At 50.0% G+C, this 22,835-nt stretch overlaps 1 protein-coding gene and 1 long non-coding RNA gene across 10 annotated transcripts in view; one reads left to right on the top strand and one right to left on the bottom strand.

Annotated features, from left to right (window-relative positions):
- The window catches only part of SNX8 (sorting nexin 8), a 67,248-nt gene that overhangs the window by 9,607 nt on the left and 34,806 nt on the right, over positions 1–22,835 (top strand). Inside the window, exon 1 of one of the 9 annotated variants that reach the window (XM_070484089.1) lies at positions 14,021–14,163. The exons of 2 other annotated variants lie outside the window; for them this stretch is intronic. In XM_070484089.1, coding sequence (XP_070340190.1) covers positions 14,082–14,163 — 82 coding nt within the window. In that variant the 5' untranslated portion in view covers positions 14,021–14,081. Of the gene's footprint in view, positions 1–14,020; positions 14,164–14,209; positions 14,590–14,665; positions 14,703–18,007; positions 18,237–22,835 lie in introns of those variants that run through there. 6 more of the 9 variants (XM_070484083.1, XM_070484088.1, XM_070484085.1 and 3 more) reach the window with 6 other exon arrangements.
- Positions 926–4,748, bottom strand: LOC139040132 (uncharacterized). Its single transcript, XR_011494041.1, has 4 exons — positions 4,028–4,748; positions 1,850–1,971; positions 1,245–1,340; positions 926–1,061 (listed from the first exon to the last, which is right to left on the bottom strand). It is a non-coding gene; the product is annotated as an uncharacterized lncRNA (long non-coding RNA).

Below are 22,835 nucleotides of genomic sequence, written 5' to 3'. Positions count from 1 at the left end.
GAGTAAACATATAGAGATAAAATACTATATATAGTAAACATATATTTAGATATTATAATATATAAGTTTATATATAATATAAATTATAGGGGCCAGCCTGGTCGTGCAGCGGTTCAGTGCACACGTTCCGCTTCGGTGGCCCGGGGTTCATCGGTTCGGATCCTGGGTGTGGACCTGGCACCACTTGTCAAGCCATGCTGTGGTAGGTGTCCCACATATAAAGTAGAGGAGGATGGGCATGGATGTTAGCTCAGGGCCAGTCTTCCTCAAAAAGAAAAAGTTATATTTATACTCTATACAGTAAAAATACTATACATATATAATAAAATTATAAATCTATAAAGATAACAAGGGCATGATAAACTCTATATATTTAGTATACGTACAATATATATTTAAAGTGTATATATAATATTTTTTCTGCTTTATTTCCCCAAACTCCCCCGTACATAGTTGTATATTCTAGTTGTGGGTCCTTCTAGTTGTGGCATGTGGGACGCCGCCTCAACGTGGCCTGACGAGCAGTGCCATGTCCACACCCGGGATCCGAACCCTGGGCCGCCCCAGCAGAGCACGAGAACCTAACCACTCGGCCACGGGACCAGCCCCTAATGTATATTTTTTATATATATAATAACATCTATGTCACCAAACGACATAATGCACGTTTGTGAACCTTATTTGTCTGTATTACTCTGGACTTTGCCCTTTTTTCTGTTGTCTTTCTGAGGTTAATTCACTTTCGCAGGCAGAGCGGCAGCCCTTCGTTTCGCTGCTGAAGAGCTTTCCGCGGGGCACTGCAGCCGAGCTTCTGCATCCGTTACCCGGTTGCTGGGAATTTGGTTGTTTCGGGTTTGGGGCATTGCAGACAATGCCGTGAGGGATGCTGTCCTGCGTGTGCAGGGGCGCATCTGAGGGACGTGAACCTGGGACTGGCACGGATGGCTCCGGGGTTGGGCATCTTCAGCTTTACAAGATGAGGTCGGATTTTCTCCAAAGTTGGTTGTGGAGCTGGGTCAGCTTATCTCTGCGGAGACCTCGAAGGAAAGCTTCCACCGTGGCTGTGAATAAATGGGAAATTCTTAAAATGATACCGTCGTTAAGGGGCGTTGTAACGCCTGTCCCGGGCGTCGTAAGAGCTTAGAGCCTCTGGCCAGCCAGGACAAGCTACAGCAGCTCTGCCACTGACCCAGCCAATGGCCTTGGGTGCATCTTGGTGCTTCTGTGGACCACACTTTGCTCACCTGTATGATGGGAGAGACAACTCTGCTTCAGAGGGACTCGGGACCTTGGGGAGACAGGAGAATAATTCCACCGCCTGGCCGTGGCTGGATCCTGTCCTGGAGGGAAAACCGCTTTGAAGCGTGTTATTGAGTCAATTGCTGAAACTGCCAGAATTGGAATACGAACCGGAGATTAGATCAAATAATACTGTCAAGGCTAAATTTACCTAAGTCAGTAACCGAACTAAGGTAAGAGAACGTCCCTGTTCTAAGGAAATACACCCCTGAAGCATTTCAGGGCAAAAGGCCAGGGTGCGTGCAACTTACTCTCAGAAGTGTAAATAAGGATTGCAGGAGACGAAGCATATAGGCTAAAATGTTAATGCCAGTGAACAAAAGAGATGGGCGGACCTCCTGAGCTCGGGGAAGACTGAGAGCAAGGACTGTGATTTGTTTCACCAGGAGCTCCAGAGCTTGAGACAGTGCCCAGTAGGTAGCAGGTGTTTGAAGATGTTTGTTGATTGAATGAATGATTGAATAAACAATGAAAGAACAAGTTAGTAAATCAAAGATGTGCTATCTTGGCTGGACTACGGTTGTTGAGAACTCCTTGTGTCAACATTGACCTTTTTATGAAGTTTGCTCTCCAGTGATAGCCTAGCTCACTCCCAGGACGGAGTAGATCAGCACCATCCAATAAAAGTGGAATGTGAGCCACGTGTGTAATTTAGAATCGTCTGGTGGCCACCTGAAAAGTGTAAAAAGAACAGGTAAAATCAATTTTAATAAAATATTTCATTTAACCCAACATATTTGAACATTATCACTTTAGCATATAATTAACATTAAAATTATTTTATTTTATTTTTTTGAGGAAGATTAGCCCTGAGCTAACTGCCCCCAAGCCTCCTCTTTTTGCTGAGGAAGACTGGCCCTGAGCTACCATCCGTGCCCATCTTCCTCTACTTTATATGTGGGACGCCTGCCACAAGCATGGCTTGATGAGCGGTGTCACGTCTGCACCTGAGATGGGAACTGGCGAACCCTGGGCCACCAGATCGGAACGTGTGAACTTAACCACTGCGCCACCGGGCTGGCCCTAATATTAAAATGATGAATGAGATATTTTACCTTCCGTTTTTTTGTGCACTGTCCTGGCAGTCCAGCTTGTATCGTACTTATAGCACATCTCGGTTTAGACGCTCAATTTTCATCACAAATACTTGATCTGTATTTAGAGCTCATAAAATTTAGGGTTGAAAAAGTAGGTTCGTATGCCTCAGTTGTTCCAAACATACTTGAAAGTTTTCCGGTAGCTGAATTGAGTATCATTTTTAAAATGTAAATTAATTAAAATGAAATAAAATGAACAATTGAGGTCCTGGGTCACACTAGCTACCCGTGCGGGGCTCCCAGGCCCATGTGGCTGGTGTCTGCCGCATCGGACGGGCCGGGGGTGGATGCTCAGGAAGTGCTATGGACCAGACGAATGAATGAATGAATGAATGAGTGGACCTGGGCTGGTTAAACAGACCGCCCTCTCATAAGGGTGTCAGATTCAGTCAAGGGCATGTTGTCAAAGGAAACAACAAATAGCAGAATTATATGTGCCATATGATGCTTTCTTAAAATATTAAGTAAGTAAATATTAGTATATGCATAGGAAAAATATGCATATACCAAATGGTATTTGATGAATTCAATAAATACTCATTGAGAGACTGGTCTGCCTGAGTTGCTGAGTTAAGATCTCTGCCCTCACAGAGCTGCCCCTCCAGCTGGAGAGACGGACAGTAGACAAACGAAATAACCTCAGATGGCGATAAGTGGAGTGAAGATAAATTATTACAATAACTGGGGGGCAGTGGAAGGCAGCGTAGACCAGGGATCAGAGAGGCCTCTCTGAGGAGGACACACGAGCTGAGCCCTAAGAAGCCAGAAATGGGAGCTGTGTGGGGATGGGTGGCGAGAATGGAACAGCAGCAGGGGAAGGGCTTTCTGAAGAGGACTGGGAAGTGCAAAGGCCCTGAGGCAGCAGGGGGACAAATGTGGCCGTGTGGGGAAGATGGAAGGTCTCTCTGTCCAGCACGGTGAGTGGTAGGAACCGACACCAGGGATGGGCAGGCGCTAGAAGGCGTGGGGCCTTGTAAACCGTGGTAAGGTTTGCTGTCGGCTGAAGAATTAGGGAGGAGTCACATTTTTTTGCAGTGTTTGAATTTTTTTTACACCAAGCATAGATTCCTTTCAAACTCAGCAAAAGCACATGTAAAAATGGAAAATAAGGGGCTGGCTCAGTGGCTCAGCAGTTAAGTGAGCACATTCCACTTCGGCAGCCCGGGGTTCACCAGTTCCATCCCGGGTGCAGACATGGCACCGCTTGGCACGCCATGCTGTGGTAGGCGTCCCACATATAAAGTAGAGGAAGATGGGCATGGATGTTAGGTCAGGGCCAGTCTTCCTCAGCAAAAAAGAGGAGGATTGGCGGCAGATGTTAGCTCAGGGCTAATCTTCCTCAAAAAAAAAAAAAAGGAAAATAAGTACAGTCAAGAGCTGTGCTTTTTTTTTTTTTACAGTGCTCGAGCTACTGTTGCATTTTCTGACCTCTGTCATGGGGCCTCAGAACTTTCTAGAAAAGTCTAGTGGATGGGCCCTCAGGGCTGCCAGTCCCCTGTCATCTGGAGTGGCTCCTCTTGCTTCTGTTTTTTTTACAAGCTTCCTCCTAAGATTGCGTTGCAAGGTGCGGATCTGTGGCAAAACTCCGGTTCCTGCCCTGAGTGTGGCCTGGCATCCCAAGGCTGCCTTACCTCGGAGTCCAGGCTCCCGTGACGCTCGGCCGTGCTGGCGGCATCCGGGTGATTGCACAGCATTAGGGAGCCTCGGCGTAGGGTCGGTTGTCGGATTCGTGTCCCTGACCCTTGGAATAAGCTTTGCCCGTGAGAAGCAGGAACCGAGGGCGTCTGCGTGTAGATTTCGAGTCAGACATTGAAGACGGCGAGGCTCCCGCCCACCAGCTGGGCCTCCGGGGAGCCAGTTGCTTCGCCACCTCGGTCAATGTCTTAGGCCAACTCGCCAAGAAGCAGAGCCTGGGCCCGGGATCCTTGCTGAGAGTGTCCTTGGGGGGAAAGAGCAGGGAGTGAGGGGGCAGAGGAGGGTGGGGAAGGAGTCGGGCTGAGGTCTAGCCTCACCTGGTCCTCGGAGCACTGGAGGATGCCTGGAACCTGGAGACAAGGGACCCGACTGTACCCTGTACGGGTCAGCTGTGGGCTGAGGGTGTGGACTGGGAACAATCTGCCAGAGCAAGGTGCAGCTGAGAGCCACCAGCAGCCGCAGCAGCGGGGGGGCACCAGGGACCCGTGGCCTGGGTGGGGTGACCTCAGCTTCGCCTTCTCCATCTGTAAAGGCAGGTAGCGGTGCTGCCTGCCTCACGAGATCACTGTGACACGCTCTACACAAATAGTTTCAATATTTGCATTCAATATCTGGCTTCGCACAGATACAATCTTCTAATTTACTTCCCCCCCCCCCCCCGCCCCCCTCTTAACACTGTATCACCAATGTTCTTTTTCCACATTGCTGTGTAGTGTTCATAATTATCAGTTTAAAAAAATCATTGACTGGGTACAATGTAGCAGTCTGGGTTGCATCCTGGAACAGAAATGAGACATTAGTGGAAAAGCAGGTGAAATTAAAATAGTGTCTGGAATTTCGTGACTAGTAATGTACTAATGTTAATTTCTTGGTTGTGGCAAACGTGACATGGTCATGTAAGATGTGAACCTTAGGGTTTACGAGAACTCTCTGAATTATCTTTGCAACTCTTTTGTAAATCTGAAGTAATTCCAAAAAAAAAAGTTCATTAAAAATTATAGAGACTTAGATATTTTCACACCAATGTTCATAGCAGCATTATTCACAATATCCAAAAAGTGGAAGTAACCCAGGTGTTTGTTGACAGACGAATGGGTAAATAAAATGTAGTGTGTCCATACCACGGAATATGGTTCAGCCTTAAAGAGGAAAGAGATTCTGACACCTGCTACAGCGTCCATGAACCTTGAGGACACTGTGCTAAGTGAAATAAGCCAGTCACAGAGGGACAAACGTTATATGATTCTACTATGTGAGGGACCTGGAGCAGTCAAATTCACAGACACAGAAAGTAGAAGGGTGGGTGCTGGCGGCTGGGGATGGGGGTCTGAGGAGTTAATTTAAAAGGGACCGAGTTTCAGTTTGGGAAGATGAAAAAGTCCTGGAGATGGACGCTGGGGATGGCTGCACAACAACGTGAATGTGCTCAATGCCGCAGAACTGAACACTTGAACATGGTTAAGGGGCCGGCCTGTGACCAAGTGGTTAAGTTAGCGCACTCTGCTTCGGAGGCCCAGTTCGAATTTCGCCAGTTCGAATTCTGGGTGTGGATGTGGCACCGCTCCTCAAGCCATGCTGAGGGGGTGTCCCACATGCCACAACTAGAAGGACCCACAACTAAAAATACACAACTATGTACTGGGGGGCTTTGGGGAGAAAAAGGAAAAATAAAATCTTTAAAAAAATGGTTAAGATGGTAAGTTTTCTCTTGTGTGTACTTTACCACAATAAAATGAATTAAAAAGAAAAAAAATTACTGAAAGTCATCTTTTTTGGAAGTATTCTCCTGCCAGCCGGCGGGGTGCTCTTGAGTGGGATGCTGAGTTGACGGGGACTTGATCTTCCCTCGGGTGAAGCGTGGAGGCTGGAGGAGGTGATTTCTGGGGGTGCCCTTTGGGTTTTGGGATCATGGAAAGAATTCAAGTCGGCAGAAGAAACTTGCCGCCTGCAGATGGCGATCTCGGCCCACCCATTTCAGTAATGAACTGGGGTTGCTTTTTTACTCATCTTCCTTCTGAAATTCCTAACATAGTGGGAAGCCTGAGAAGGAATTTTCTCTCCGATGAGTTTCTCAGACATTTCTCCAGGATGTTTTATCTGAACGGGGCTGTCCCTAAGCTCGCAGAGCTGGGAGGGGAGGGAAGAGGGAAAGATGGACCCAGAGGATCAAATGTGGCCCAGATCCTCCAAACTTCCCCCATCTCACTCCGCCAAGCCCCCCTTCTGCCTTCAGCCAACCACCAGCTTGACTCTTTCTCCTCAGATGTTGACCTTCTTCAAACGCAGGGCCGGGGGAGGGATCTGACAGTCCTTGTTCACCTCCCTGGGCCCCGGGACAAGTGCCATAAGTGGGCAAGTTCTCTGAGTCTGTTTCCTCAGCTGTAACGTGGGTCAGAAATGCTGACTTTCAGACAAGATCACAGGGTCCACAGGGTGGGGAGCGTTTCCGCCTTGGTCCCAGCTGTGCCCTGCGGGAACCAGAACCCCCGCTGTCAGGCTGTGTTCTGAGACGCCACACATTTTAGCTCGCTTGGTCCTCAGGATGACCCTATGAGGCAGGGCTGCTGGTGTCCCCGTGTACGGCGGAGGCATCCAGCCCCATCCAGCCGGCAGCTTGGCCTCAGACTGTGCTCCCCTCCCCTCCGCTCCATCGTGTTGGGACCTCGAGAGTAATGCCTTCACTGTGGTCCTTCATGAAGATGAGTGATGAGAATTGGAAAGTAGAGTTTGTGATGATATATCCCTCAGCAGAGGGGGAAAATTGGGGGATGAGTTGAAGAAAAATACACTTCTCTGGAGCTATGCCAAACACCAGCAGCCCTTACCCTCCTGGCTAATAGGATCGGGGATTATCGAGCACTCTGAGATGCACTGCGCACCTGCCATGAGCCAGGCGCTGCCTTAAATAATTGATGAACAGTATCTCATTGAACCTTTCGGCCATTTTTTAATGCAAAGAAAGGTATACAAACACTCATTCACCTACATCCAGATTTTTTAAATGTTAACATTTTGCCATATTTGCCTCAAGATCTTTCTAAGAAAAAAGAAAGATTTGAAGCCTCCGTTCTGTCTTTCGTAAATCCCGTTTTCTCTCCTCCCCTCAGAAGAAGCCACCATGTGTCTGTAAGTTATATATACATTGTTTGGTATCTTTTAATGAAGTTTTATTGATTTCGCTGTAGATTGTGCAATTCTGTGAAATGATACTCTTTGCCCAGTTGCCCCTAGGGATGCAAAGCTACAATGTCACATGACAACCAGGATATTAACATGGGCATGGCCACCACCTTATCTGCGTTTTACCCCTCCTCTTCTGTGTTTGCGTGTTATGTCTTCAAATGCATATCAGTCGTACACTATGCATATCCTTCTGCAACGTCCTGTCCTTTTCACCCAAAGTGACGCTTTCAAGATCTATCCATCTTGGTATGTGCTGTTCTAGTTGATACATTGTATGAATATACTGCAATTTATTATTCATTCCACACTGACCTCAAAGTAGGTTGTTTGGGGGGGGGGGGCGGGGTTGGTGTTATAAATAGTGCCCTAAGGAAGAGTCTTGCAGTTGTCTCCGGGAGCTGTGGTTTAGAGAACAGGACTAGAAGTGGAATTTCCGGGTCATAAGGTACCTGCATTCCAATTCTTTAGACATTAACAAATTGTCCTCCAAGGTATCCATCCCAATTTATACCCACTCCAGCAGGGGAGGGATATCTGTTTCTCCTCATCTCGGGGACATGAAAGGGTATCTATCTCATTGAGGTTTGAATTTGCATTTCCCTGATGTAAGTAGATTTCTGATTTAAGCAGCAAAGGAAATTCTTACAAGCAGCTAAAATCTCCGGGAGGGCCGGCCGTCAGGCTCAAAGCTAAGCCGACAGAAATGTGCAGATCATGCCAAGAGCGGGCTGGTCCGCTGCTAGTCCCAGATGTCAGAGCGCACACTGACACGGCTGACAGCCGACCCCGGGTGCTGGTGGAAGCCCACAGAAGGGGGAGGCAGGCGCTGCCGCTGCCATGACTCATCACCGTCCTGGAGGCTGCTCTGCTTCGTGACCCCAGCTTCCGATGTAAGCCTGGGTGGGTGCAGATGGGAAATGAGTATTTGACGTTTTGCCTTCCATAGTGAGAAGAGACGCTCGAAGGGAGGAATTTCTCAAACACAGAAAGAAAGGTTCAGATGCTGAATGGCCCAAAGATAATGACACATGTTCACTATACCTAATTAATAGTAAATTGAAGGTTTTTTTTTTTGTTTTTTCTTTTTTTTGCTGAGGAAGATTCGCCCTGAGCTAACATCTGTGCCACCTTCCTCTATTTTGCATGTGGGTTGCCACCACAGCATGGCTGCCAATGAGTGGTATAGGTCCTCATCCTGGAACCAAACCCAGGCCACTGAAGCAGAGCATGCTGAACTTAACCACTAGGCCACAGAGCCAGCCTTTTGAACCTTTGAACATACTTTTATATGCTTATTAGCCTCTCAGATTTCCTTTTCAGGGAATTACCCATACACATCTTTTGCTTCTTTTGGGTGGTTTTTTTTTTTTTTAGGAAGATTAACCCTGAGCTAACATCTGCTACCAATCCTCCTCTTTTTGCTGAGGAAGACTGGCCCTGAGCTAACATCCGTGCCCATCTTCTTCTACTTTACATGTGGGATGCCTACCACAGCATGGCTTGCTAAGCAGTGCCATGTCTGCACCCAGGATCTGAACTGGCTAACCCCGGGCCGCCAAAGCACAACATGGAACTTAACCACCGTGCCACAGGGCCGGCCCCAACATCTCTACTTTTTGCTTCTGCTAAGATGGCACATACCTAATCTCTTCAAAGAGCCCTCTGTGTGACCGAATACTGTGACCTTTTGTTCCTTTCTGGGTACTAGAAAAAGGTGGTCCTTGGGGCCAGCCTGGTGGCGTAGCGGTTAAATTCGCAGGTTCCGCTTCAGCGGCCCGGGGTTTGCCGGTTTGGATCCCGGGTGCAAACATGGCACTGCTTGTCAAGCCATGCTGTGGTAGGCATCCCATGTATAAAGTAGAGGAAGATGGGCATGCATGTTAGCTCAGGGCCAGTCTTCCTCAGCAAAAAGAGGAGGATTGGCGGCAGATGTTAGCTCGGGGCTAATCTTCCTCAAAAAAAAGAAAGAAAGAAAAAGGTAGTCCAGTCACACCTTTAGCTTTCTCTCCACAGTGTACTTTCCTGACAATGAGTCTCCTGACTGTATTGTCTTTTGCAATCAGGATAGGCTTCTTTCCATATAACCGTAGGACACGATTCAACTAAACTTTCTGTCATTATATAACAGGACGCCTTTTGCTCCATTTTCCAATAACGGGTTCTTCATTTCCTTCTGAGCCCGCACCAGAAGTGCCTTTAACTTCTATATTTCTAACAACGGTCTGTTTAAGACAATTTAGGCATCATCGTCTAAGATGATGTACGTTTTCTATACCACAGTTCTCATTTTCTTGAATTCTCACTAGCAGAGTTGTTAACATTCATATGTCTACTAACAACCTATTCAGGGCAATCTAGCCTTTTTCTAGAATGTTTCTCAAAATCCTTCCAGTCTATACCCCTTACTTAATTCCAAAGTCAGTTCCGCATCTTGAGGTGTTTGTTATAGGAAATGCCCCACTTCCGGGTGCCGCTGTCACTATTTTGCGCTTTTTCGTTGCAACGTGGCATTCCATTGTATGACTCGACAGCAATATGTTCATCCAGGCTGCTGTTAATAGACATTTGGGTTATTTCCAGCTTCTAGCTATTGAGTAAGGCTTCTAGGAATGAGCCTTTTTTTGTAGACATATGCTTTTATTTCTCTTGGGTAAATATGTAGGATGGGGATTGCCTCAAGGGTTATTCTTTCTCCATTCTTGGTCCGGTGTGGCCAGCCAGCTTCCAAGCTGCTTCTAAAGGCTGGTGGGTCGTCCCTTCGTTAATCCTGATTTTTATCTAGGAGGTTCGGGTCCATTTTCCATCCTTGCTGGGACCTAAGCCTTCCTCTCCTATTGCCTTAACGCAGGTTCCTAAGACCTTTATTATTTCTGAAAGCTCGGTGAGTTGTCTGGCTTCAGCTTTTGTCCATCCCTGTAGCTTGAAGTTCTCCCTATATCTGGCACCATTTCTTGCTTTTGACTCCACCAATGTATTAAAAACCTTTGCGGGGGGGGGGAGGTAAAACTTTCGCTAGCATTTCTGTATGTTTGCGGAAGGAGGGGAAATGGACTTGTGCATCAGTTCAGCCCATCAAATGAAGTCTCTTATTTAAATCTCAATCTTTGAGGAACAACGCTTTGGAGTCAGCAATATTGCTATGTCCGTTTTTACACTTGAGCAAACTGAACCTGAAGGCAGTTCAGTAGCTTGTCCAAAGTCTGATTAGGAGAGCCAACATTTTTGAGATATTTAAACTTTCCTGGGGCTGGTGGAGGATGTGAGCCAATCTCTTTACTCCAGGCAGGAATTGCAGAATGGATACTCGAGAGGCCCTGCCTGAGCGAGATCTTACGGTGTCACAGGAGGATTTGGTTTCACGACCTTCACAGCATTAAGTGAGATGGCACTGGTTCAGTGCTTGGCATAGTGCCTGTCACACAGTAAGTGTTTAATAAATGTTTGGGGCTATTAATATTATCAATGAAATTATTATGGTTTTCTCTGCTTTTAGGGTCCCTCCTTCTGCCCCCAATATGATTTTCAGAGCTGTAGGCAGCTTCCATACTAAGCCTCCGAGAACAACAGGTTATGGGTGGACCAGAATTTCTTGATTAGGAGTGTTGGGGAGAAATTGCTAGCTTTATAGCATAGGCGTAATGTCACAGTGGCTGCAAGGATGGTCTGTGGTACCAGGCAGTTTGGGATTGGATCCCAGCTCTCCTGTTGACTAGCTCTGTGATCTTTGTGCGTTGAAGTTTTCTGGCCTTACCTGCCTACAAAATGGAGATAATCATACTGCTATTTCACAGATTTATTGCGAGGAGCAGGTGAGTTTCTAAATAAAAAGCAGTGAGAAGAGTGCTCGTACACAGAAGGCATTCAATAAATGTTAGGTTGGTTAGGGTGGTTAGTATTTGGTGCTTTTTATCAAATATTTCTGGCTCTCTGGCTTTCTGGCTTTCCGGCGCATGGTGGTGTCGTTCTTGTGGTTCTCTTGTGGTTGGGCGGAGCCATGTCGCTAGTTCTGGCTAATGAGTTGTGAGTAGAAGTGTTGTGTGCCACTTTGGGCCAGAGCATTTAACCGCTCATGCCAGGCCCTCCAGAGCACTTTCCTTTTGTCACGGGGGCAGAAATTCAAGCCGGCGGCTGCTCCATTCTCCTGGGTCTCTGAGTGACCGTGACGAGCATCCCCCTTTGTCATCTCGGGCTCTGAGACCTGACATTGATACTGCAGCGCGATATAGCCTGTCCCAACTGGTACATGAACTGTCATGAATATTTCTAGGCTATACTCCTCAAAGCATTTGAGTAACTCTTTTGAAAGGTCCTTAGCAGGACTTGGAAACCCTTGCATTTCAGCAGGATGACCGATAACAGCCCCTTTCTGTGTGTCCACCTGTGTGCCGAAGTCCCCACTTCAGTGTCCTGCATTCTGAGTCCTGGCGGTTTGGCTGTATCGTTCTCACTTTCCTAAATGGAAAGCAATGAGTGTGACTCAGAAAACAGATTAACAGTCTTAATACAATTGGATTCTTCCCAGGAATCAAAAGGTTTTAAAAATCAGAAATTCCATTTTCTACTTACCGTCCCCTGAATGAAACAGAAATAGTATAAGGATTAGGCTTCTTTGTATAAGTATAAGGATTATATAAGTATAAAGACTGTATAAGTATAGGGATTAAACTTCTTTTAAAGAAGTTACAGGCAGACCTGTTTCAGGGCACATTTCCCAAGAACTTTCTAACCGTCAGAGATATCTGGCAACGGAGCCCACGGCTTGTGAGGCCTGAATTTCCTCTTCTGGAGGCGTTCAGAACTACTCACCTCAGAACCAATGGCTCCTTCACCTTTCCTTCCAGAGCACCCACATTTCCAGCCCCAGTGCTCGCTTCACTCGTGGTGGCGGAATCCTGTTGTGTTCTGCTCCTCCGTTCGAGGCCATCAGGAACTTGGGTGGCCGGGCCCTCACCTGGTTTTCCATGTGTTCCTCCGCCGCCCTCCTCTCCCACCAGCCACACACAATTCGGTACCTTGTAAACGCTCAGGAAATGTTTGTGGGAACAAAACAACTTTTCAGGTTAGAGCTGGAGTCTTTGACTTGCGCCGCACGTTGGATCTATCTGGAGAGTTTTTTAAAAAACACCCAAGTCCAGGCCCCACCCCAGACCAATTAAATCAGAACTTCTGGGCGTGGGCTCCAGGCAGGGTACATTCAAACGGCTCCTGGGTAATTAGAAAGTGCAGCCAAGACCCAGAACCACTGAGCTAGAGGCCGTGTAACCACGTGTCAGGGGTGCTAAAAAAAACTCCAATAATAAATTCAATATGCTGTATTCCTGAGTAATGTCTAATTTTATATTTGTTTACGGTTTCACAGTTTTCGAAGTGCGATGAACTTTTAAAAATTTAGTAAGGATCTTATAATCTAGTGCGGGACAGAGATATGTAGCAAATAATACCAGGAAGTTAGCAGTGTGTGTGTGTGTGTGTGTTTGGGGATGGGGAGACGTGGAGTCGGGGAAAGTGCTGAGCACATCGTTTGATGCCACAGCAGCTGAAAGGAAGCCCGGGGCAGCGGAAGGAAGCAGCATCAGATGGGAGGTGTGTGTGTCACAGGGCCCTGCGGTGTCCCACTGTGACTCGGGGAAGCTGCTCTAGGCGTCTGTAGCAGGAGGACGGGGCTTCCAAGGTTTTGGTGGGGGAGGGCATCGTTCATTGTACCAGCTCACATGGATGTCCCGGTGTGTGGGCACAAGAGTGTCCTAAGTGTGGCGGTCTGTAACTGAGGCAGGGTCTAGCAGCCACAACAAGGGAACTAACTACTTGGGGGACCCTTCCTAGGACCCTGATGGCGGGGGTCTGGGCTCTTGACTGCTGTAACAATTCCCTGAGCATTGGTAGGCATCAGTATTAGGAGGCCCAAGATCCTTGCTTTGGAAACTAAGGCTCTCCCGGATGGACCCTGCCAATCGCTCCAGCTTCCTCTGCAGCCATTTCTGGGCTCCCCACCCCCGACCCCCACTTTAGCTCCAGGAAGACCACAGCGTTTGCAGCTATTTGATGTCTCAGAGCCTTTGCGCCTTCTGGGACCCACTCCCAGGGAGTGAGCGGGCGGATGGGAAAGTGAACGAACGAATGGATGAGTGGGTGAGTGGATGAATGAACGAGGGGTGAATGAGGAAGCTAATGCAGGACGGAGTGAGTGAATGAATAGGGAGGGGGTTGAATAAACGGGGCAGGTGAATGAATGAAGGGGAGGCGAAATGAATGAGTGGGTGGGTGGATGAATGAATGCTGGGGTGAATAAGGGAATGCAGGGCCGAGGGAATGCGGGGGTGGGTAAATGAAGGAATGGGTGAATGAGTGAGTGCACGAATAAGACGGAGGATGGGTGGGTGGGCGAACCACTGAGCGACCGCAGGACGGGATGCGTGAGTATAGACGAACGAGGAAGCGGTGGACGGGTGAGCGGCCGAGCCAATGAGTGGCTGAGCGGGTGACCGAGCGAGGGCAGGTGGGAGTGAACAAGGGGAGGGCGGTGATGGCATCGCGCCCGCGGGGAGGAGCGGCGGACGCGGGGCGGGAGTGCTTGCCGGTGCTGCCAGTGGCCACGTGGCCGGGGCGTGGGCGGGGCGAGTCCGCTCGTGGGCGTGGCTACGCCAGGCAAGGGGCCCGGAGAGGCCGGGTGTGGGCGGGGCGAGTCCGCGCGTGGGCGTGGCCACGCCAGTCAAGGGAGACGGTGGGGCTGGGCGTGGGCGGGGCGAGGCGCGGGTGGGCGGGGCCGGGCCGGGCGGGCGCGGAGGAAGTCACGTGGCGCGCGCTCACATGACCGCCGGCGTGATGGACCCGCTGCCTGCGGCGGCGGCTGAGGCGGAGACGGAGGAGGAGGCGGGTCCGGCGGCGGCAGGTACGTGGAGCCGGCGGGCGGCGCCCACCTGTCCCCGCGCCCGCGTGTCCCGGGCCCCGAGCCCGCGCGCCTCGGCTTTCTTCCTGCCCCCGGCGCCCCGCGCCCGCCCGGGTCCCCTCTCCGCTCCCCCGCCCTGGGGGCGCGTGGCTCCGCGGGGGGCTCGCGGTGCGGCCGCGGGTCCCGGACCTCGCGCACCTGTCGAGGTTGGCCCGTCGCCGCGCTCCTGCCCGCGCCTCCCGGGGCTGTCCCCATCTCTCGGGGCCGCGGGGCCCGCCCGCCGCGCGCTTCCTGCGGGGACTCCCCGCCCAGCCGCGTGGGGCGCAGCCCTGGACCGCGGGGCCGCAGACGGGCGATTTGGCCGCTTGGGACTTGGGTGTTCCCATCTGGAAACCGGACGTGTTTCTCTCTCGCTGCTTTTCTTGATGGGTGAGCGCAAACGCTGAAGGCGTGCGCGAGGCTTGGCTTTTCTGGGCTGCCCCCATTTAAATGCTCCTGTCTCCAGTCCTCTAACTGGAGAATGGATGTAGGTGGACGTTGGTGTGAGTTACTCTTTCTTTTGGGGGGGCGCCAAGGTTGGGGGACTCCGCCTGGGGGGTTCTGGCAAGGTGTCCCTGACGAGGCCAGGCTGAAAGTGAGTTCTGGAGGGCTCCTAGAAAGCTTATTCATTAGGGAGAAAGGGGAGCCAAGTGGCAAGGCAAGGAAGCTGCTGGGGGACGGGGACGGGGGTGGGGGGGGCTGGAGTGGCGGGGGGCCATGGCAGGCTCCCTCCCCAGTCGTTCTTGATTTGTTTTTCATCTTACCTGTAGCTGTGTAAGGAGAAACAGGTAATAGCTCTTGCTGTTGCTTAGAACATGTGTTCATGCGGTCACACGTTGGAGCCCAGCATGGACCTGTCGGCCCTACCTGTGCCAGGGCCCCAGAGAGGACCCTTGGCTGGGTGGCACTTGGAAATGGGAGGCTGTGATGGGGTGGGAATGCTTGTTCGCTGCAGATTGTAAGACAGTTCCGAGTTGCTGGATGTGGTGGTGGCTCAGGGCTCTTTGCAGACATACAGACTGCACTAACTGTTTCCTACGGGACTCATCCCCTGGCTGCCATTATGGTGTCATTGGGGATGAGCTCTCCGAGGCTGTCCTCCCGGTGACTTCGTGGGAATTCCCACAATAGTCGGCCTGCCTTAGGGCGGTGGCGATTTTATGAGGCGTGCTTCTAACCCTTCTCAGTTTACAGAGCGCTTTCCTGCAGCCTGGCGAGTTTCAAAGTGGGGTTCTCCAACCGTTCGGGCGGAGCCTGTCATTTCGGTCCGTTGGAAACCTTTCGACCGTCCTGGAGGCAGGCGCAGTGGTAGAGCAAACCTTTTTTACGCTGGGAAAACGAGAACCCAGAGGCAGGTGACCTGCCCAAAGTGGGCAGTGTTGGGGGCGTGTTGTGGTGGGGGCCGAGGTTGGGTGGGCTGGAGTCAGAAAACCTAAGCCTTTAAGGGTGAATTTTCTCCAGGGGTGGTATGTGTACATCTCACCCCTTAGCAAAGGCTGATTCTGTTGGAGGGGGAGTTGTGGCTTATGGATACACGACGAATTTCCTCTTCTCTGGTGTTCTGTCCACACAGCCAGATCCCACCGTCGGTGTTAATTGTGCGAACCGTGAGGTCTGGGTCTTTGTAGTACCTTTGGATTGTCAGAAAAAATTATTGTGTTCACTGTGGTTTTCAGCGTCAAGAGTCTTGTATTCTATTCTTTGAAGCTTAAGCTGTGAATGGTAACTCCCTTCCTAAAAATTTAACTTTCAGTTATGCAATACATGGACAAAAACATTTTCTTTAAAAAATTATGGAGCATTATAGATTAAGTTAAAGTCTCTCCCTAGTCGTAGTCACCCCCTCTTTACCAGAGGTGACCACTGTTACCAGTTCGGGGTGGATCCCCTCAGTTCTGTTGTATATTTCACACGTGTGCACTCAGAAAACAGGCGCCTCCCTGTGCAGACCTGCCCGTGTTTCCTGGGGCAGTGTGTTAGTGTCCTGTGGCTGCTGGAGCAAATTGCCAACCGTTTAGGGGCTTAAACAACACAAATTGATCATCTCACAGTAGACAGCAGACTCCATCTACGCTTCTGGAGTCAGTAGTCTGAAGTAGGTTTCCGCTGACTGAAAGGCAGGTGTGGGTAGGGCTGCGTGCCTTCTCGACGTCCCGGGGGGAATCCGTTTCCTGGCCTTCTCCAGCTTCCAGATGCCGCCCTCCTTCCTTGGCTGATGGTCCCCCTTCCTCCAGCAACCATGGGCACCCGTTTCTCATGTTGTCATCTCTCTGGTTCTCTCTCTCGTCTACTTCTTCCACTTTTAAGGACCCCTGGGGTTACATTGGGCACCCCTGGATAATCCACAGCCCTTACCCTACTTTAAGGTCCATTGATTAGCAGTTTGAATTTCATCTGCAGCCTTCATTTCCCCTTACTTTGTAACTTAACAGACTGACAGGCTCCAGGGGGTAGGACGCGGACACCTTTGGGGCCATCATTCTGCCTGGCACACGTGGATCCCCTAGGAGCAGAATTGCTGGGTGTCATAGGACTTGCATATTCTTTGTCTGAACAGAGACTGACAGATTATCCTCTGCGGTGGCTGTTCCCAATTTATACTTGTAACAGCAATGTTTTAAGGCATCCTTTCCCTCCCATCTCATCGACGCTCAATACCATTTCTTAAAACTCCCTTCAGACTTAGAAAAATTAGGAAAGTGTTTCATTTTTGTTTTAATTCCCATTTCCTCAGTTGTTAGTGAAGTTTAGTTTCTTTATAATCTTCACCTGTGTGGCTTCTCTGAACTGACTGTTCATATCTTTTGACTGCCCATTGTCTTATGAGATTGTCTTTTTTCTTATTGATTTGTAGTACTTTTTGCAGTTTGGACATTAACCCTGTGTAGATTTTATGTTAAAATTAGAACTATCAAAATATCTGATTGACTAGAACATTCCGTTGCCTGACTGTGTGGGATGAGAGTTTATTTCGGGGCCTGTTTTGAGGTTATAAAGCTCAGTGATTGTAACTTAGAATAAGAATGGCGAAGAATGAGTGTGGTGTGTGCTTGATTGTCCGATCTGATTTTTTTGGGATTGCCTCATACACTGATAAAAATATATCCAGATGACCACTATGTATCGTAGCCGTGCTTCCTACAATCCTACGGACCTAACTTGGTCTTCAGAACAAGGGAGCATGGGCTCCACTCCGGTTGGAGTGGCTCATTTGATGGCATTCCATACATTCCATTTGGTTAGGGAGCTCCCAGCCATCTGCCTTCGCAAAGCCTCCGGATGCCTCCTGGCTTTCTGTGGGGTCAGGTCTGAACCCTGCTTGACATCCCCGCTCCGCCACAGCCGGCTCCCGCCCTTTCTGCACGCCTGTGCGATTGCCATGCCCTCTGCTCCGACCACCGCCCCCGCCTGCTTCTCTGCTTGTGCGCATTTGTCCGAATTCACTGAGCTGTCACTTAGGATGGACGCATTTGACTGTGATTAAGTTGCACTTTAAAGTACTGTTTGCATTCAGGCAAAAAACCCTCCTGTGCACGCTGCTCCCTCCATTACACGCATTTCCACTGTTAACTCCTGATGGGCAGAAACCATTATTTTTCTGTGCGTCCCAGTATCTAGAATATTTTAATTTGATTAACAGTGGTAGCTGTGTCTATAGTATTTGAGTTATTGGTTTTTAAACTCTCTTTCTCTCTCCTCTCTCTGTCACACACACACAGGCATACACAATTTGCAAGGTAAAATGTGTCAATTCGAAGAAAGAGGAACTAACTCAACCACTAGTATATAGGACAGATTTTGCCAGAATTTGTGGTTTGCAAGAATGTGATGTGTGCCGGGTGGGGGAATTCTGTTTTGGTGTTATTTTTTCCTTCCTAAGAAAAATGTAGCGTGAAAAGAGATGTTTGACCCATCTTGTTGGCTGGGCGGATGTGGAGAGACTGGAGCGGGGAGCTGCAGGATTGATTGCGCAGCCTGGGACCTGCTGTGTCTGTTGAGAGGGGCCGGCCCAGTGATCACAGCGTTGGAGCATGCAGGTAGGAGGCCTCCGCCCCAGGGTGTGTGAAGTCATGCCTCCTGGTCACGGTACCCTCCGAACGGGGGCCGTGTGTCCATCCTGTGCATGTTTTTCTTATAGAATCATTAAAAAATCATCACCAGACTGAAGGGGTAGACGTTCTTTGGGGAAATGTCAGTATTACACTGTCAGGTAGGACCCCTTCTGGTGGACTCACGAGGGCCTGAGGCGTGTCCTGCTGGCTGAGCGCTAGGAGAATCCGAGGCCGCACTTGAGGCTGTGTCCTGTTGGCTGCGCTGCGAGAGGGCAGATGGCTCTCCTGTGTGTGTGGGGGGTGGTTTTGGGGGGCTCTTGAGCACTCTTAACAATCTGGAGTTTGTATGCTGAGCAAATGTAAAGTGAAATTACAAGATGTCTGATGAATTCCAGGAAGCTTGACCGGGACTGGAGAAGGCTGTGGTTAGGTAATATCTCGGAGAAGCGTATTTACATTATTTCCCAAGAATCTGTCATGACCTGCTTCGTGCTGGGAAGGTCGTCCACGAGAAGTGTGATGAACGAGTGGTCATCAGACCGGTCAGATGTCGTCGTCGTCTGTGAACTGGCACTTTGAGGAGAATGTTGTTATGCGTGTAACATGAGGACACACATTTTATAAACAGAGAAACCATCCACCATTCCAGCACCTTAACGCAGCCGCTGGGTCCGGGTGTGTTTCCTTTGTCCTCTGCATATGCTTTTTACATAGTTATCCTCATGGAGCCTATACATTTTATAGCCTGTTCTTTTGGCTTAACATTTTTCTACACCGCTAAAAATAGTTTTCATAATTTTCTATTTAATGTCTGCAGAATAACGCATCAAAGATGTAATGTTTGTGCTTCTAAAGGGATAATGTCATAAAGCGTGAGTGACACATACCTTTGTCACATGCTTTCCAGAAGATGACTCTTTAAATGGGATCAGTATTAACAATTGTCCTAATGCTTGCACCTGGGAAACCAAGTCTCCCTCCCGCTAAACTGGTTCTCCAGCCTCGAGTGACCGCTGTTATCAGCTGTGCGTGTTGACTCCGAGTTTTAGGAGACTTTCAGAGCCGGGGAGATGACCGTAGGCGATCTCTGCGATGTCCTGTTCAGTGACCTTCAGCAAGTGCGAGGACTGAGCTCCTTCACTCGCCATTGTGGATGTTGGACTCCAGTTTCTGTAAAGTTCAGAAGCCTGCAGAATTAGACTGTCGAGTGGGGAAGCTCCCACAGGTGATCAAACTGTAAATGACGAGCGAGGGAAATACCAGGACACTTAAGCTGAGGTCCCCTCTGGCAGGAGAAAGGGGATACGGGATGGGGGTGCTTCCAAGATGCTGGCGGTCTGGTGATTTTTGACCTGGATGGTGGTTCCACGTGTGTTTGGTGTATAATTTTGTTAAGCTGTCTGTAGACATTGTGCACCCCTTTCTGTAGGTGTGTTGTCTATTTCACAGTCAGAGATGTTGGGGGGAAACCCGAGATCCTGGCACATTAGTGGACTTGCCAAGAACACACAGTTTGGCAAGTAAGGGTGGACGCGAGGGGTCTTGTTTTAATGTAGTTTTGTGGGGATCTTGGACTCCCTTAGTTTCCACTCGAGTCCACATTGGATTTTCTTAGTGGGAGGCATATTTGGAGTGAAATACATTTTATTGTCTCAACATCCACTCCTAGTGGAGAATCCTGTGGTTAGTTAGCAGGAGACGCCCGGCTTCTGCTGTTTCTGCTGTCTGCGTATTGTTGGCACCGGCCCAGAGCGCTGGTGAGTCCAGCTGTTTCCGTGGCCCCTGGGACCAGCAGGAAGGAGGACCCAGATGTGGGGCCACTGGCATCTGTGTCTCGGCAGGAGCGATGTCTGGGAGCCTCCTCGGCTGTTGGAAGTATCTCGTCGGCCAAGGCCATCTGCTGTGAAGGAGAGGCAGGTGGCGTTTGAGACTTAGCACAGAGAATGGTCTGTAGAACCCTAATTTCCCTTCCCAGCTCCTGAGAAGTTCCAGCCCGGGCTGGGGGCCGACCAGCCTTCCAGGAATAGGCCGCTCGCTGCTGCTGTCTTGTGCCGAAGGGAGATTTAAAACTGCGTTTTCAGCTCTTCGGGATCTGAGGCGGCCCATGCGTGCACTTCTGTATCTCTGTGGGACGTGTGTGCCGCTCACACCCTTCCAGGCTGGACGCCGAAGGAGGGAGTCTCATGGCCGTCCGCAGAGGTCGGGGTTGGGCCGCGTCACGTGGCAGTGGGCCTGTGTCCACCGTCGTGAGTGGAGAGTCTTCCCATCTTCTGCCTCTCCCGTGGGAGAACCCTAAACATTTCTGTTTGGGGTTCTTTGCAGAGCAGGAGTAGGCTGGTGGGGCCAGGACTGGCCCTTCAGGGCACGGGCTGTGTGCCAGGCACTATCTGCGAGCCTTGTGTATAAGATAATGTGGTCCTCACGGCCATCCTGGGAAGTAAGCAGTTTCATCACCAGTACTTTACAGATGGGGAAACTGAGGCATGCAGCAGTCCCGTAAGTTGCCCAGGACCATATGGCTCATAAGTGGTGCTGCTGGGATCTGTGGCCAGGCGTCCGGCTCCGGCTGGGAAGTGGCAGGTCTTGTGTCCTTGCTGTGGGTGACCGCGGCTGGCATCGGGTACTGGCTGCTGATGAACCAGCCTCCCGTCGGGATTTGCTTACCCAGCCCTTCCCAGACATGGGGGCCCCCCCTTTCGATGCTGCTTCTTACAGGGAGACCGTTCTCAGAAACAGCACATCAGCCCGTCGTGCGCAGTTATTCTCTCCTCAGAGCGGAGCGCACTTTAGAGTGATGAAGCAGGACGTGATGGGAGCACGTGTCGGTTCAGAGTGGCTGCGTCTGCGCCCCGCGGGTTCCCAGGAGAGCCGGTCCTTGCGAGGTTCGAGTTTGGGTTTAAGCTCTGCACCACGTCTGCCAAAAGTATTTCATTCATCTGGGTGTCGAGCAGAGTTTGTTTCCCCTTGAGTTGACTGTGATAACTCTCAAAAAACAAATTGTGTCACAAATTTTGTGATGCTTGGGCTGAGTTCCCCTCGTCTAAGGAAGATAGGTTACCCCGGGTAACCGATTTTGGAGTTTTGGGGTGCGTGGCCCAAGGTGAGAGTCTAGCTTTCTTTGCATGGAGAACGAGGTCTTCAGACTTCGTGCAAGTTTAGTTGTGGGGGGAAAAACTGACTAAATGTTTTCCTGACTGTGACATTTTTCACAGTTCCTAATTTGCTCATGCCAGTTTCCGAGGCGTGACGTTTTCTGGTTGATTAATTGCATTCCTGGGTGTCTACCCCGCAGGCAGCTGGAAGGGAGGGACCCTGTCTTACTCCTGAGATGCCTTCCATAGATCAATACATGTTTGTTTCAATGGGTTTAATTGTATCTCTTTGGCTTATAATATCGGGTGACTGCTTGGAATTTCACTAGAGACACCTCATTTGGTTGCGAATGTGGGTTCTCCCTTTATTAGCCTTTCCTGGGAATGAGACGCACTTGGGCCTGTCAGATGTTTTGGACTGTTTTCACTTTCTTGTCCAGAGATCCTAGAAAACCTGAGTCACTTTCAGCCTGAGCCAACCAGACCCAGGAGGAGGGTTTAAAGAAACAGAGCCCCCAAACGGATTGAACTTAGTTAAACCGAGAGAGACGAGGGTTCTCTCTGGAACTTTGAGCTCCTCCTTTGTTAACTTATTCCAAGATTCCCCAAATTTGCTAAAATAGTATTTCTTATAAACTCTGGAAAAAGTCACTGGGCCTCCCCACGTGGAAACAGTCGCGAAATGAGAGACCCAAGAGATGTCTTGAGGAATAGGCTCAGCCTCAGTGGGCTCTTGAGGAGCAGGTCTGGTGGGATTCACGGAGAATCGGAGCCTGATGAACCCTCTGCTGGTTCCTCCTGCCCCGATTTGAGTCAGAGGAAGTCATCTGATAGGGGACCGTTCTGCCCTCGGCTCTAGTTTTGTGACGTCTTTAGGAAGCAAACCAGTGATTATTTTTCCCCCTTGTGATCCGGTCCCTTCCCCCTCCCTCGGAAAGGAATGGCCACTCGCAGCTTGAGCACGTCCTGAGTGTGTGTGTGTGTGTGTGAGTGAGTGTGGTTCACACGTGTCCCGATGTCCCAGGGACCATCCTGACCTGCTTGTGATTGCCGGCAAACCTGGGGAGCTGTTTGATTCTTGATGAGAGCTAGATGCCGTTGTCACATCGCGTCGTAGAACCCAGGGCCGGAGGCGGCGATGTCCCCTGGCCAGCAGTTCATTCTGTCTGTGGTTTGGTCTGGGGATCTAGTGTCTGGCGTCCATGTCCTCTGGAAAAGAAGGGGTCAGGCACCGGGCGCTGTGCTAGATGCTTTCACGTATTTTCTATTAAAAAATCCTTGCCCCGAACAGTTATGTAGATGGTGTTATCCCCATCCTGGAGATGGGGGACTGAGTGCCGTGGGTCGAGCTGCTTACTCACGGTCACGGAGGGGTCCGGGATTTGTGTTGAGGCCGCTGCCCTCCGGCCCCAGGCCTGGGGTGTGCCTGCCGCTGCTCCTCTCCCGTGTTTTGGGTGTCCAGTGGGGCTGCATGAGTCAGCACACGAGGGAA

Source organism: Equus asinus, chromosome 14 (assembly GCF_041296235.1).
Source record: "Equus asinus isolate D_3611 breed Donkey chromosome 14, EquAss-T2T_v2, whole genome shotgun sequence".
Taxonomy (NCBI): Eukaryota; Metazoa; Chordata; class Mammalia; order Perissodactyla; family Equidae; genus Equus; species Equus asinus.
Note: the sequence above shows the minus strand (reverse complement) of the source record. Positions and strands in the feature narration are given on the sequence as shown.